We start from the raw sequence: 12,085 nt of genomic DNA, 5'->3' as shown, positions 1-12,085 counted from the left end.
CTGAACCCAGACACATCCAGCTAATCTTGTTGTTGCACTGACTTAAGCACAATTTAGTAAAAATTACTACTACTGTGCACATGTAGGAGTAATAACCAGTGAGGAAAAATACTGTTTAAACCCTAGTAACCTATAGCTGACATATTCACCAAACTTTATAAACATATTTGACTGATGATTCTAGAAATACAGTTTTTATGTTCACTGACATTGTAGTTATGACTCTCTCGGTATTAGTTTAAAATGGGACCTTACCAAAATGGCTGCCAAGGGCAAGACTTGCCTACAGGAACTCTGGTATCACCAAAAATTATAGATCCATTAACCACACAACCACAGGAGTACTGCCATGAAAACACCAAAAAAAATCTACTACTGATACTTTTCACTAACTAAAACTTATGAAAGTGTCAGTAACCCTATATAAAGTGTCATTCTCAAAATTTCAGAATTTGGCAGATGTGGATTGACTTGTGGTAAACTGGTTGTATGGAAGAAGCATTCAATCCCTTAAACAGATCTGTGAGCGGACTTGATATTCAGAAGAATAGATCCTAACCAAGATCAGGGTGTTGTTAGATCTGTTGATAACTGATATAAATAAATGTCTATCCAATGAAAAAGTTAGCTTTTAATTTTATTTAATTCATGTAGTACCAGTTCACAACATATGTCATTTCTGGGCATTTCACATAGTGAGGTAAAGATCTTACACAATTATACAGAGAATCCAAACAAATGCAAGCTTTTCTTTGGATTTCCTTTGAGCAAGTTCTTGGCAACAGTAGGAAGTTACATGAGGCAACAGATATTGATCATAAAAAAGTCCCTACTAAAATATATCATGACAATGAGGTGTGTTGAAATTAGTCTGATTCTCTCCTACATGTATGTTACCTCAGCTCACTGGTACCATCTTGGCACTAGTAGGCTAAAACATGTAGATGTGCTATTATATCAAGAACTTTGACCTGGTCTGAGCTCTGCTTTAAGCTAATCAGTAACATGAAACAATCAGGCCCATGTTCAAAAGTCCAAGAGTACAGTGGTGATAACGGAGGTAAATAAAAATTGCATCTTTGTGAGTTTTGGCTTGATAGACTGTCTTGTACCAACATTTACTGTATTTTGTCATTGTGTAGACACCTTAAACATATTACCTCAAAAATGGGGTCAACATGTAAATGAAACGGTAGGTGAATTCAGTTTCAATTTCATTTCATTCTCTCCTCAGTACATTTTGCTCATACTCATTCTAAGATGTATTATATTTTTTGCCTGAAAAAAAACGGTTCTCGCATTGTTTGGTTCAGAAAAGCTCTCTGACTACAGTACAGCATCATTCTGCTTTTGTTACTATATTAAGCATGCATGCAGAACTGCGCTTGCGTTGAAATGCGGGGGGTACGCAAAACTGCTCTGCGCATGCGTTGTGTGTGCCTATCAGAGGAGGGCAGTCACAGAACAGTCTGGAAAGTAGAAACCTCCGGAGGAGGAAACAACAAGCTTTCAGTCACTTCAATGGGCATTTTCACCTTATTCGGGTGGCCATGGAGAACGTCCTCCCATGTCTACTGAATGCGTCCCGATGTGGAACTCTTTTCCCTTAAAAATCTAATAAACCCATGGAAGTACAATTTCCTATTTTGGTGGATCGTCTAGACACCAAAACTAAATTCATCTTTTGTGATTTTCAGACCTGGATTATCCTGGAAACTGGACTGATTTGCCCCCTGTAATTTTTTGACACGGAATGATGGGACTGACATAACAAAAACCCTCTCATGGAATATGTGTTCACAGCTGTGAATAAAGACACATCTAATGGGCATCACATCGGCGTCAAAGTGTGGATTTAATTCGATGTGGGTGTCAGAGAACTGATAAAATATCACAAGAAGCCAGGCTTTAATGTTGGGTAATGTAGCCTAGCAAAGGCTGTAAAGACGGTAACAATAATAAATCTCTCATAAAAGCCCCTCGGAAGTTATGAAGCGAGTTTTGTGTTAATACGAAAACTGTGTGAAGTATCATGACTTTCTAAAATGTCTTTGTCCGCATTATGTCGGCGGGGCTCAGGTCAGTAAAATCAAGGAACGTAGCCTTTTCTTTGTCTAACGCCATTTTGTGTGACTTTACTGCACTAATGTTGTTGTCAGCCATTTTGCCTGTTCTTTTCAAGCAGACTATTTAGGAAGACGAACTAAACAGAATAGGCCCATAAGGCATGTTGGAAATAATTAATACAGCACAAAGAAATAAGCTGCTTGGAGCAGAGTTAGTGGACGTTTGCAGCCGCATCGGTTGCTGCACTTTGTTCTGCGTACAGTACACTTATCTGGCGTCAGCGACTTAGGTTACAATCAGAGGTAAAACACGATCAGAGCCGCATGTATGAGCACTGTAGTCCATTTCATATTATTGTAATCGGTTCGTGTATTGTGCAACTGCATGGTTGCGTTTCTTTGTGTGAACACCCTTTGTGTTCATGGCATTTATAGGCTGGAAAAGTGGTTGAAAATGAACAGAATGCTTTTAGTTGTGAGTTTTTAGTCTCCCCTGAAAAGGAGCATTGATTAGTTGAGTGATAAGAATCAGCTTTTTGGACACAGCTGGGCTTGATAATAGCATTAGCATACATAATATATAGCCTCAATTATTCTGACCTTCATCTGTCAGTAGAAAGGGAGTTAAATGGACAAATTCTGTTTTCAAGAAATCACACTGAACTAAACACCCAGAACTGCAGGCTGGGATTTAGTCAGTACACAGAACATTTCATTTAAAACAGAACATCATTTCCTTTAAACTATGTAAACAGAACCTAAGTCACATTTTAAAAATGAAACCTAAATTAAATAAGGCAGGTTACTTTGTGGGTCCTGTTGTTTACAGAGCAATGGTTGTTGATAACCCTTTTAATCAGTTGAGGTTGAGGAACATGTTTTCACTTGACTGAATTTCCAAGAACAACAGTCACAAAAGGAGTTTTGTAGAATATTTAATGAAAAAAAACATTGTCGGTACAAAAGCAATATGGTGTCCATGCGCTATTCTATCTTTTATTCTCTTTCTCATGTGCTCGTGATCTGTGTTGACGCTCTCTCTTTACGTAGTGTGTATAATCCTCTTCCTCCTATGTGCACACAACAAACATGACAGATGAAGTTTGTGTAACGTAAGGTGATACGCTGCATAACCAAGTATAGAAAAGAGTGTGACAGTCACAATATCTACTAACTGTGCTCCTGTGAGTAATGATACAACAGATCAAAAATAATAAGTAATATAATTAAAAATAATATGTCCATCATGTTCTTACTTGGCAAAATAAAGTATTGTTTTATGTTAATCCTAAATGTTTTCATCTTAATTAACTGTATCATCATTTTATTGACACAATAGATCAGCCGGCTTTCTAAAGTCAAAATAAATGCATGAATTGCAACGTTTTTATTTGCTCTGCATCAGCTGAATGTACTTCATTTGAAACCCCCAACTTTTTATATAGGCTAACTCAGTGAAAGCAAAAGTAGGCTCAGTATTCTGAGTCAGAGATTACTTTGACCTGAATCTGTCTAGGGGGTCTTAAACCTTCTCCACCTGGGATACAAGTTTGAGAAGTTCAGTCTCATCTTGGGACCCAGTCTAATGAACACATTGATATTCTGCCCCAGTTTTTGGGTCTCGATGGACAGAAAGTGCTTTCGGCCCTGTGTGCTGCTTCCAGGGAGACTCACTGACCTGTGAGGCTGCTGCATCCAGCAGATCCTTAGCAGGGATTAGACAGCTGGCCTCACCCAGGAAACACATTAGGATGTGGAGCACGTCAGCCCAGCGCCCAACAGTCAGCATCAGGACCATCAAACCTCCGAGACGCACCATCACTGCATTAAGGACAGCCTGGCTGCTAGGCAGACGGTGCTGCTCCTCTGCAGTAGACATTAGAGCAACAGTAGATGGAAAGATCTGACTTAAATTTAGATTATGTAGAGTTGGTAAAACACAAAAATGCCTTAATTAATTAAACACTGATGCTTAAGTGGAGTCAAGACTAGAAAGAAACAACAAAAGTGACAATTTATTGCTGATTTCCTCTGTCTTTAGATGGGTCCATACGGTTAATGCCTGTGGTTTTATTAGAGGTCTCACCCACATTTATTATTGACTGATGAGTTTTCACAATTAATTCTGGTGTGATTTTCATATTTTTTATGTGCTTCTTACCCTGCATGTAAACCACCAACAGTGTGTAGCAGATAGTCAGTGGTGTCCAAAACCTAAGGGCTTCTGTTGCAGAGAGGAAATGTCGGTTGATGATTGATACAGCGGCCAGCCCAGCCACAGAGAATGTAATGATCATAGCCCTGCACAGCATGGGCAGCACAGAGCTGCCTGATGTCAGGAGGCTGATGCAAATGCCGCAGTAGCGCTGTGAGCTGTGGAGTTTATATAGAGCCATGACATGGTGCAGCAGGCTTGTGGCCTGCCTAGCCAGGAACCAGCTGAGTGCCGCTGCTAGGAGCAGGCAAAGCCAGCGCTGAGATGACCCCTCGTGGAGGAAGCACAAACTGCAGGTTAGTGCACATCCCAGGGAGAACTGGCTTTGAACCAACAGCTGCTGCAAAAATTTCTTGGACTCCTGGGAAATAATGGAGCAGATGAACAGAGGCGATGATGTATCAAAGCATATTACGATCAGTTTGTTCTAAACAACATCATGAGTCATCATGACATGATAATATCTTAAAATTAACTCTACCAGAAGCCACAGGTATGTCAGGCTATACAGCGGAGCATCTGGCTTGTTTTTTAGCACATAATTGATTTCTTACTGGTCCAGCTGTGACTGATCCAGAGACAGCTCGAAGAGAAAATTCCAGTACCACCAATGAGGCCACACGAGAGCCCACTATGGCCAGTATCCCAGTCACAAAGAAGAAATGGAGCATGTCAGCAAGTCCAGTTTTAGACCTCATTTGATGACTGGTTTTCCTCTCACTTGATGTATCTTTATCATGTTGTTTTTCACTCCAGCTATGAGTTACATTAAAAAAACATAAAATTACAAATAAAAGTAAAGTATAAAGATTCTCTGCCCATTCTGATGCATGATTTTGTTAATGAGAATGATGAAAACATGAAATCATACAGAGTGGTCAGAATATGTCATTAAACACGCGACAATTTCCTTACCTCTCCTCTAACAATAAATGCACTCTCAACAGGGAACACAGCACAGAGATCCCACATGCACCCACCAGTCCTGCAGGTGACATAACACTGAATTTGTATCACAACCAAAAACACACAATTCACCTGTCTGCACCATTTAGAGACACCTGGAACCATACTGATGTCAAAGAATATGAATAGATGAGGAGCTCACCTTGGAGTAAACCATCCAGTGGATTTATATCTAGAGTCAGCCATTCAGGTATGAAGTAGGACGTCGGAAGAAATGATGTGATAAAGGAAAGCATAGTTCTGCTTTTAAAGTACGAAAATACAACTCAATATCAATATCGCAGGTCTACAAAACTGCATGGAGGTGCAGCTAATTTAAGCCACGCTGAAGATCCATATTTTGAGGTTCTTTGATCGGGTTCCACTTATGTGGAGTATCTGCTCGGCTCCTATGTTTGTTTCTGTTGCTTCAGCGCTGAGCTTTGCTCGTCCAGAAGCCTGTTCTGTGTTCTATCTATTAAACACATGTCTACCAAAGGTCAGCTTAGTGCTGGTGGAGCAGAGGGCCTCAGTCGACTGAGTCATATCAAGATAATGGAGGTTATTGCGCCACGGGAAGGACTTTGCACTCTCTAAAATAGTTACACTTTCTAGTGGCCTGCAAGCACCAGCAAAACACTTCTTCTGACAAGGACAAGATCTTTGTGAAAAATCCTATTTTGTCTAGAGTAGTAATTTCAGTCCATATTCATGTAGCCGGCTGCACAGTGAAGTAGTAGTTAGCACTTTTGCCTTGCAGCAAGAAGATCCTCTGTTCAAATCCCGGCTTGGGCCTTGGATCTTTCTGCATGGAGTTTGCATGTTCTCCTTGTGCATGCGTGGGTTTTCTCCGGGTACTCCGGCTTCCTCCCACAGTCCAAAAATATGCTGAGCTTAATTGATGACTCTAAATTGTCCGTAGGTGTGAATGTGAGTGTGATTGTTTGTCTGTATATGTAGCCCTGCGACAGACTGGCGACCTGTCCAGGGTGTCCCCTGCCTTCGCCGAGTCAGCTGGGATAGGCTCCAGCACCCCCTGCGACCCTAATGAGGATAAAGCGGTGTATAGAGAATGGATGGATTCATGTAGCCCGAAATCTCAGAGGGCTTTAAAATCTGTATAACCTACTAAGACTCTCTATTCTTAGACATAATTTTAAAAGGAACAATGTGGATAAACACAAATAACAGTACTGAAGCTGCAATAGAAGAAAAATGCAATATAATATGTCAGTAAAAAAAAAAAAAAAATTGTAATTGTGTCATTTTCAGAGTTAAACTGAGAGTACTAATTTAATGCATTTTAAGAAAAATCTTTGTAAAGATGTTCTTGCAGTGGCTGCATGTAAATAAATACAACCAGTCAAGTAGTGTACTTACATGCGATTTTGAAGTACTTGTAGTATTTCTATTTTATGCTTTCACTCCACTCTATTTCAGAAGAAAATACTGTACTTTTTATTCCATACAATTTATTTGGATTAGAATTTATGAGGATTTTTCACAATGGACAATATACCAAATTTTAAAAATACAACGCGTGGTTACAGGTTAACCCTGTGGTCTCTAACCTATTAAGCTTCATCCAAAAAACTGTGTGTGTCTACGAGTTGTTAGCATTTCCACCTAAATTTTCCTTTTACATGGATACATGGTTGGATTCCAATAAATGTTCCAGTGAGGCTAAAAGCAGTTTTATGTATCAAAATTTAATTGTTCCCTTATTTCTCTCCCGTTAGTCATGTTTGGAGCCCTCAGATTTAGTGGATGTCTCTGTATAAAAGTGGAAATAAACTAATTCCACTTGCAGCAGCTACAACAATAACATGCTGCTGATATACTGATACTGAACTGATAATAATCCAATGATGTCACATATTATCAGTCAGAGGGACCAAACTTACACTTTTACATTGATGTATTGGTACTTTTACTTATTAGATGATTTGATTTAGTAATGATTTGAATACTTCTTCCACCAGTGAATATTTACAAATATACATTTGCTTTAAAACTTCTTTGGAGGAGATTGAACTCAAATAACTTTGGGTACAATGATATTTGCAGTCATTAAAAAGTCTTCAACAACATGTCCTCTTTTTTCTTTTTCTTTTTTTTCATCACTGATGTTTTGCATTAAATATACAGTGCTTAACAAATTTATTAAACCACCACCCAGTGTAAGGTGTTTGCCACCGATGCCCTAAATTAATAGAATTGCAGATTGCCAAAATATTTGGTTAAACCATCAGAATGTGCGAGCTCTTTAATCAAAAGGATATAATTAATACTTGAATATAATTATTGATGTATCCATGAATTTTCTAATTTACTGTTTTACAAAAAACATAAAACATAGTAAAGCACATTATTATGTTTTGATTGAGATGCCAAATACAGTTATTTGCTTGCATTCCTGAATAATTTTTATTTTTAGTGGTTGTATGTTATTCTTGATTAATTTCTGACTTCTCAGAGAATTCCAATGCGCTGGTTCAAACTTGGGTACAAAAGCAAGAATTCAGTTTCAAATTCCTCACTCCTGTTCAAAATGGTGAAGCATAGGGAACTCACTGAGAAAGACATAGTCCACAGTTAAGCACGTCATGATGCTGGATGCTCTTTGAGACAAACCACGTTATAAAGTGTTCTCACAGTGTGGTCAAGTATGCCTTGGACTCGATTGCAGAGGCTGGTACTTATAAAATGCACCAAGAAAGAGGCCAAAAATGAAAGCTAACTGAAGCAGATGTCAGGCACCTCAAGATTTTAAGTACTAGAGACAGAAGGAAGGCTACTGCTGATCTTCAGACAGAGATTAATGCTTCTAGATCAGAATCTGATAAAGTCTCCAGAATGACTATAAGCAGACGACTGAAGGAACCGGTTTTAAACTGGATAGCTTAAAAAGGATAGCTGCTAAGAAGCTATTATTGAGGCTTGCAAACATCCAGAAATGACAAAAAATCACCAGGGAGCACAAACACTGGACTGCAGAGGACTAGAAGAAGGTAGTCTGGATGGAAGAGTCCAAGTATGAATTCTGGTCAGCATCATCATGTCTATGTCCACAGAAAAGCTGGAGAACGTTTCGATGCTAGATGCATTGCACCCACAGTGAAACACGGCAGAGATTCCATTATGGTATGGGGTTACATTTGTGGAAATGCCATGGGCTAATTAGTTAAAAATAGATGGTATGAACAAGAACAAGAAGGTCTACCACAACATCTTAGTGCATCATGGAATCCCTTCTGGATTGAACCTGATTGGTCATGGGTTCATATACCAAGAAGACAATGACCCTAAACATACTTCAAAGCTGTACAGAGACTACTGGACCAAGAAAAAGGAATTTGGAATACCGGAACTGATGGAAGGGCCAAGTCAAAGTCCAGACTTGAATCTTATTAAACAGATCTGGGATTTATTAAATTCAGAAATAGATTGCACTAAAGTTTAATCCAAAGCAAGTTTCTGTGAACAGCTAGAAACTATTTGGAACTCAGTAACAAAAGAGACTCTCCAAAAGTCCATAAAATCAATGGCAACAAGAATGGAAGCTGTTATCAGGGCCAAAGGAGGCGATACAAAATATTTAGGTTTTTGGTTAATATATGTGACTAAGGAATATTTAGTTGTTCCACTTTATTTGCCTAATAAATAATAATACAGTTTTGAATTTGAAACACCTTTTTGACATATTTCTAAAATATTTGTGTTTTCTCATTTTTATGACAGGTGGTGTAATGAATTGTTCAGCGCTGTATATCATTTCGAGGGAAGTACATCAGCGTGAGAAATATTCAAGTTTTCCATGTTGTAAGCCCAGTGCTTGTCCTAAAGGTGGCAGCAGTGTACAACATTGAAGTTAATAAAGCGAGTTATCGCCTTCACCAGGTCCTGCAGTGACTGAGGCACAGTCTGACAACGTGAGTGCAGGCTGCCCTCTTCTATTTGGAACTCACTGATGTCCTTCAGGTTCTGCCCTGCAGTCAACTGTAACCCCTTGCATTGATCATGGTTAAATGTGTAGTATGTTTACCTCTGACTGTAAAGATCAAGTGACATGGATCCTAATGTAATCTGAATGCATGTTAACTTAGCACTCAGGTAGAATGTGCCAAACAACTGCCTCCACACGCAGAGGATCTCAAGGAATAATTCTACCAGCTTCATATGTGTATGTGTGATAAATGAAGATGTTCACCTCATTGACTAGGACTTACATTAGCAGAATTTGATGTGAGTAATGAAGATTGCTGAATTGCTTTGTCAGAATAAATGTAGGTGAAAACACACATTTCTCCTCTCCCTTTAAATGTGATTTTATATTTCACCAAATTAACCTTAATCTTTGTGTTGCACTCTTCTGTCTGCACAGACTGTGATGAAACTGGATCATAACAATCCATACAGGGCTTGAACTGGGTCATAGAGTGAGGTGAAGGACAACAGCACGATTAGGATGAGTAGGTTTATGACAGATTGACCTCAGTGAACACATGCACTATGGCCAAGACAGGTCAGTAGAGGACTTAAAAGTGTTGGGGAGCAGAGCTTTCTGAGCAGGCTGAAGACTGGTTTCAGACACATATGGCTCAGTGCAACTTTCATTGTGATGTAGAGATATGAATTGAATTTCTTCTGAGTCAGTCATGTCATTTTCAACCAGATTACTTTAGTTCTGAGGCTTGTTTAAGCTCTAGGCCTCATTAAGCAATGTGGATACTTAATTGTCAGGGTAGATTTGTATCAAAAAACTGTTTTAAAGACTTCCTGAGGATGGCAAAAATGGCCAAGGCTACTCCAGCCTATTTCAAACTTACACACGTGGACAAAATTGTTGGTACCCCTCATTTAAAGAAGGAAAAACCCACAATTCTCACTGAAATCACTTGAAACTCACAAAAGTAACAATAAATAAAAATTTATTGAAAATTAAATAATCAAAATCAGCCATCACTTTTGAATTGTTGATTAACATAATTATTTTAAAAAACAAACTAATGAAATAGGGCTGGACAAAAATGATGGTACCCATAACTTAATATTTTGTTGCACAACCTTTTGAGGCAATCACTGCAATTAAACGATTTCTGTATTTGTCAATGAGCGTTCTGCAGCTGTCAACAGGTATTTTGGCCCACTCCTCATGAGCAAACAGCTCCAGTTGTCTCAGGTTTGATGGGTGTCTTCTCCAAATGGCATGTTTCAGCTCCTTCCACATATGTTCAATGGGATTCAGATCTGGGCTCATAGAAGGCCACTTTAGAATAGTCCAACGCTTTTCTCTCAGCCATTCTTGGGTGTTTTTGGCTGTGTGTTTTGGATCGTTGTCCTGTTGGAAGACCCATGACCTGCGACTGAGACCAAGCTTTCTGACACTAGGCAGCACATTTCTCTCCAGAATGCCTTGATAGTCTTCAGATTTCATCGTACCTTGCACACTTTCAAGACACCCTGTGCCAGATGCAGCAAAGCAGCCCCAAAACATTACTGAGCCTCCTCCATGTTTCACCGTAGGGACAGTGTTCTTTTCTTCGTATGCTTGGTTTTTGAGTCTATGAACATAGAGTTGATGTGCCTTACCAAAAAGCTCCAGTTTGGTCTCATCTGTCCAAAGGACATTCTCCCAGAAGCTTTGTGGCTTGTCAACATGCATTTTTGCAAATTCCAGTCTGGCTTTTTTATGAGTTTTTTTCAGCAGTGGTGTCCTCCTTGGTCGTCTCCCATGAAGTCCACTTTGGCTCAAACAACGACGAATGGTGCGATCTGACACTGATGTACCTTGGCCTTGGAGTTCACCTTTAATTTCTTTGGAGGTTGCTCTGGGCTCTTTGGATACAATTCCAACGATCCGTCTCTTCAATTTGTCATCAATTTTCCTCTTGCGGCCACGTCCAGGGAGGTTGGCTACTGTCCCGTGGGTCTTGAACTTCTGAATAATATGAGCCACTGTTGTCACAGGAACTTCAAGCTGTTTAGAGATGGTCTTATAGCCTTTACCTTTAAGATGTTTGTCTATAATTTTTTTTCGGATGTCCTGGGACAATTCTCTCCTTTGCTTTCTGTTGTCCATGTTCAGTGTGGTACACACCTTTTCACCAAACAGCAGGGTGACTACTTGTCTCCCTTTAAATAGGCAGACTGACTGATTATGAGTTTGGAAACACCTGTGATGTCAATTAAATGACACACCTGAGTTAATCATGTCACTCTGGTCAAATAGTTTTCAATCTTTTATAGAGGTACCATCATTTTTGTCCAGGCCTATTTCATTAGTTTGTTTTTTTAAATAATTATGTTAATCAACAATTCAAAAGTAATGGCTGTTTTTGATTATTTAATTTACAAAAAATTTTCATTTATTGTTACTTTTGTGAGTTTCAAGTGATTTCAGTGAGAATTGTGGGTTTTTCCTTCTTTAACTGAGGGGTACCAACAATTTTGTCCACGTGTGTAACACTGCACTTGCTCACTTCCCATCAGCACACATGCCAAGTTTGAGTGGATCAGAAGTACAGTTGTGAAGATATGCAACGAACAGAGACATTTAATTCATTAGGCGATTCATCGTGCAGATACTGAATTATCTGGGGCCAGAGAGTGAAACATATCAGCTTTGTGTGGGAAAAAGCTACTCATTGACTGTTTAGTCTAAGGGGGGACTACCTTAATTCCTTTTTTCAAAGATCACTCAATGTAAAAAGTGAAGTTATGATAAAATGTGATATTGTTAAAGTGGTGAAGATTTTCAGCATTCCATTCCATATAGATAAATGAGTTTAGTTTATTACCAGCGGTCAGTCTACAGCAGTCTTGCTCTAACACAAACTAAGACCAAAATTTCTAGTGC

General features: G+C 39.1%; 1 protein-coding gene across 2 annotated transcripts; it reads right to left on the bottom strand.

Annotated features, from left to right (window-relative positions):
• Positions 1 to 2,985: 2,985 nt before the first annotated feature.
• Positions 2,986 to 5,717, bottom strand: tmem82 (transmembrane protein 82). 2 transcript variants are annotated; one of them, XM_022194052.2, is made up of 6 exons: positions 5,390 to 5,709; positions 5,197 to 5,266; positions 4,836 to 5,037; positions 4,228 to 4,642; positions 3,745 to 3,932; positions 2,986 to 3,136 (listed from the first exon to the last, which is right to left on the bottom strand). In XM_022194052.2, the coding sequence occupies exons 1-6, from the start codon at positions 5,481 to 5,483 to the stop codon at positions 3,056 to 3,058; spliced, it is 1,050 nt and encodes a 349-aa protein (XP_022049744.1). In that variant the 5' UTR covers positions 5,484 to 5,709; the 3' UTR covers positions 2,986 to 3,055. The 2 variants fall into 2 exon arrangements, with proteins under 2 accessions (XP_022049744.1, XP_051805363.1); XM_051949403.1 differs by lacking the exon at positions 2,986 to 3,136 and having other exon boundaries at positions 3,390 to 3,932; positions 5,390 to 5,717.
• Positions 5,718 to 12,085: the final 6,368 nt, after the last annotated feature.

Source organism: Acanthochromis polyacanthus, chromosome 6 (assembly GCF_021347895.1).
Source record: "Acanthochromis polyacanthus isolate Apoly-LR-REF ecotype Palm Island chromosome 6, KAUST_Apoly_ChrSc, whole genome shotgun sequence".
Classification (NCBI taxonomy): domain Eukaryota; kingdom Metazoa; phylum Chordata; class Actinopteri; family Pomacentridae; genus Acanthochromis; species Acanthochromis polyacanthus.
This window is presented reverse-complemented; position numbering and strand designations above follow the sequence as displayed.

Excerpts from the sequence above, each read along its gene's own strand:
- tmem82 (XM_051949403.1), bottom strand. The coding sequence starts at position 5,483 with ATGCTTTCCTTTATCACATCATTTCTTCCGACGTCCTACTTCATACCT. Across the intron at positions 5,267-5,389 it reads ACTGGATGGTTTACTCCAAG|GACTGGTGGGTGCATGTGGG; the intron begins GTGAGCTCCTCA and ends TGTCACCTGCAG. Across the intron at positions 5,038-5,196 it reads CATTTATTGTTAGAGGAGAG|CTGGAGTGAAAAACAACATG; the intron begins GTAAGGAAATTG and ends TGTAACTCATAG.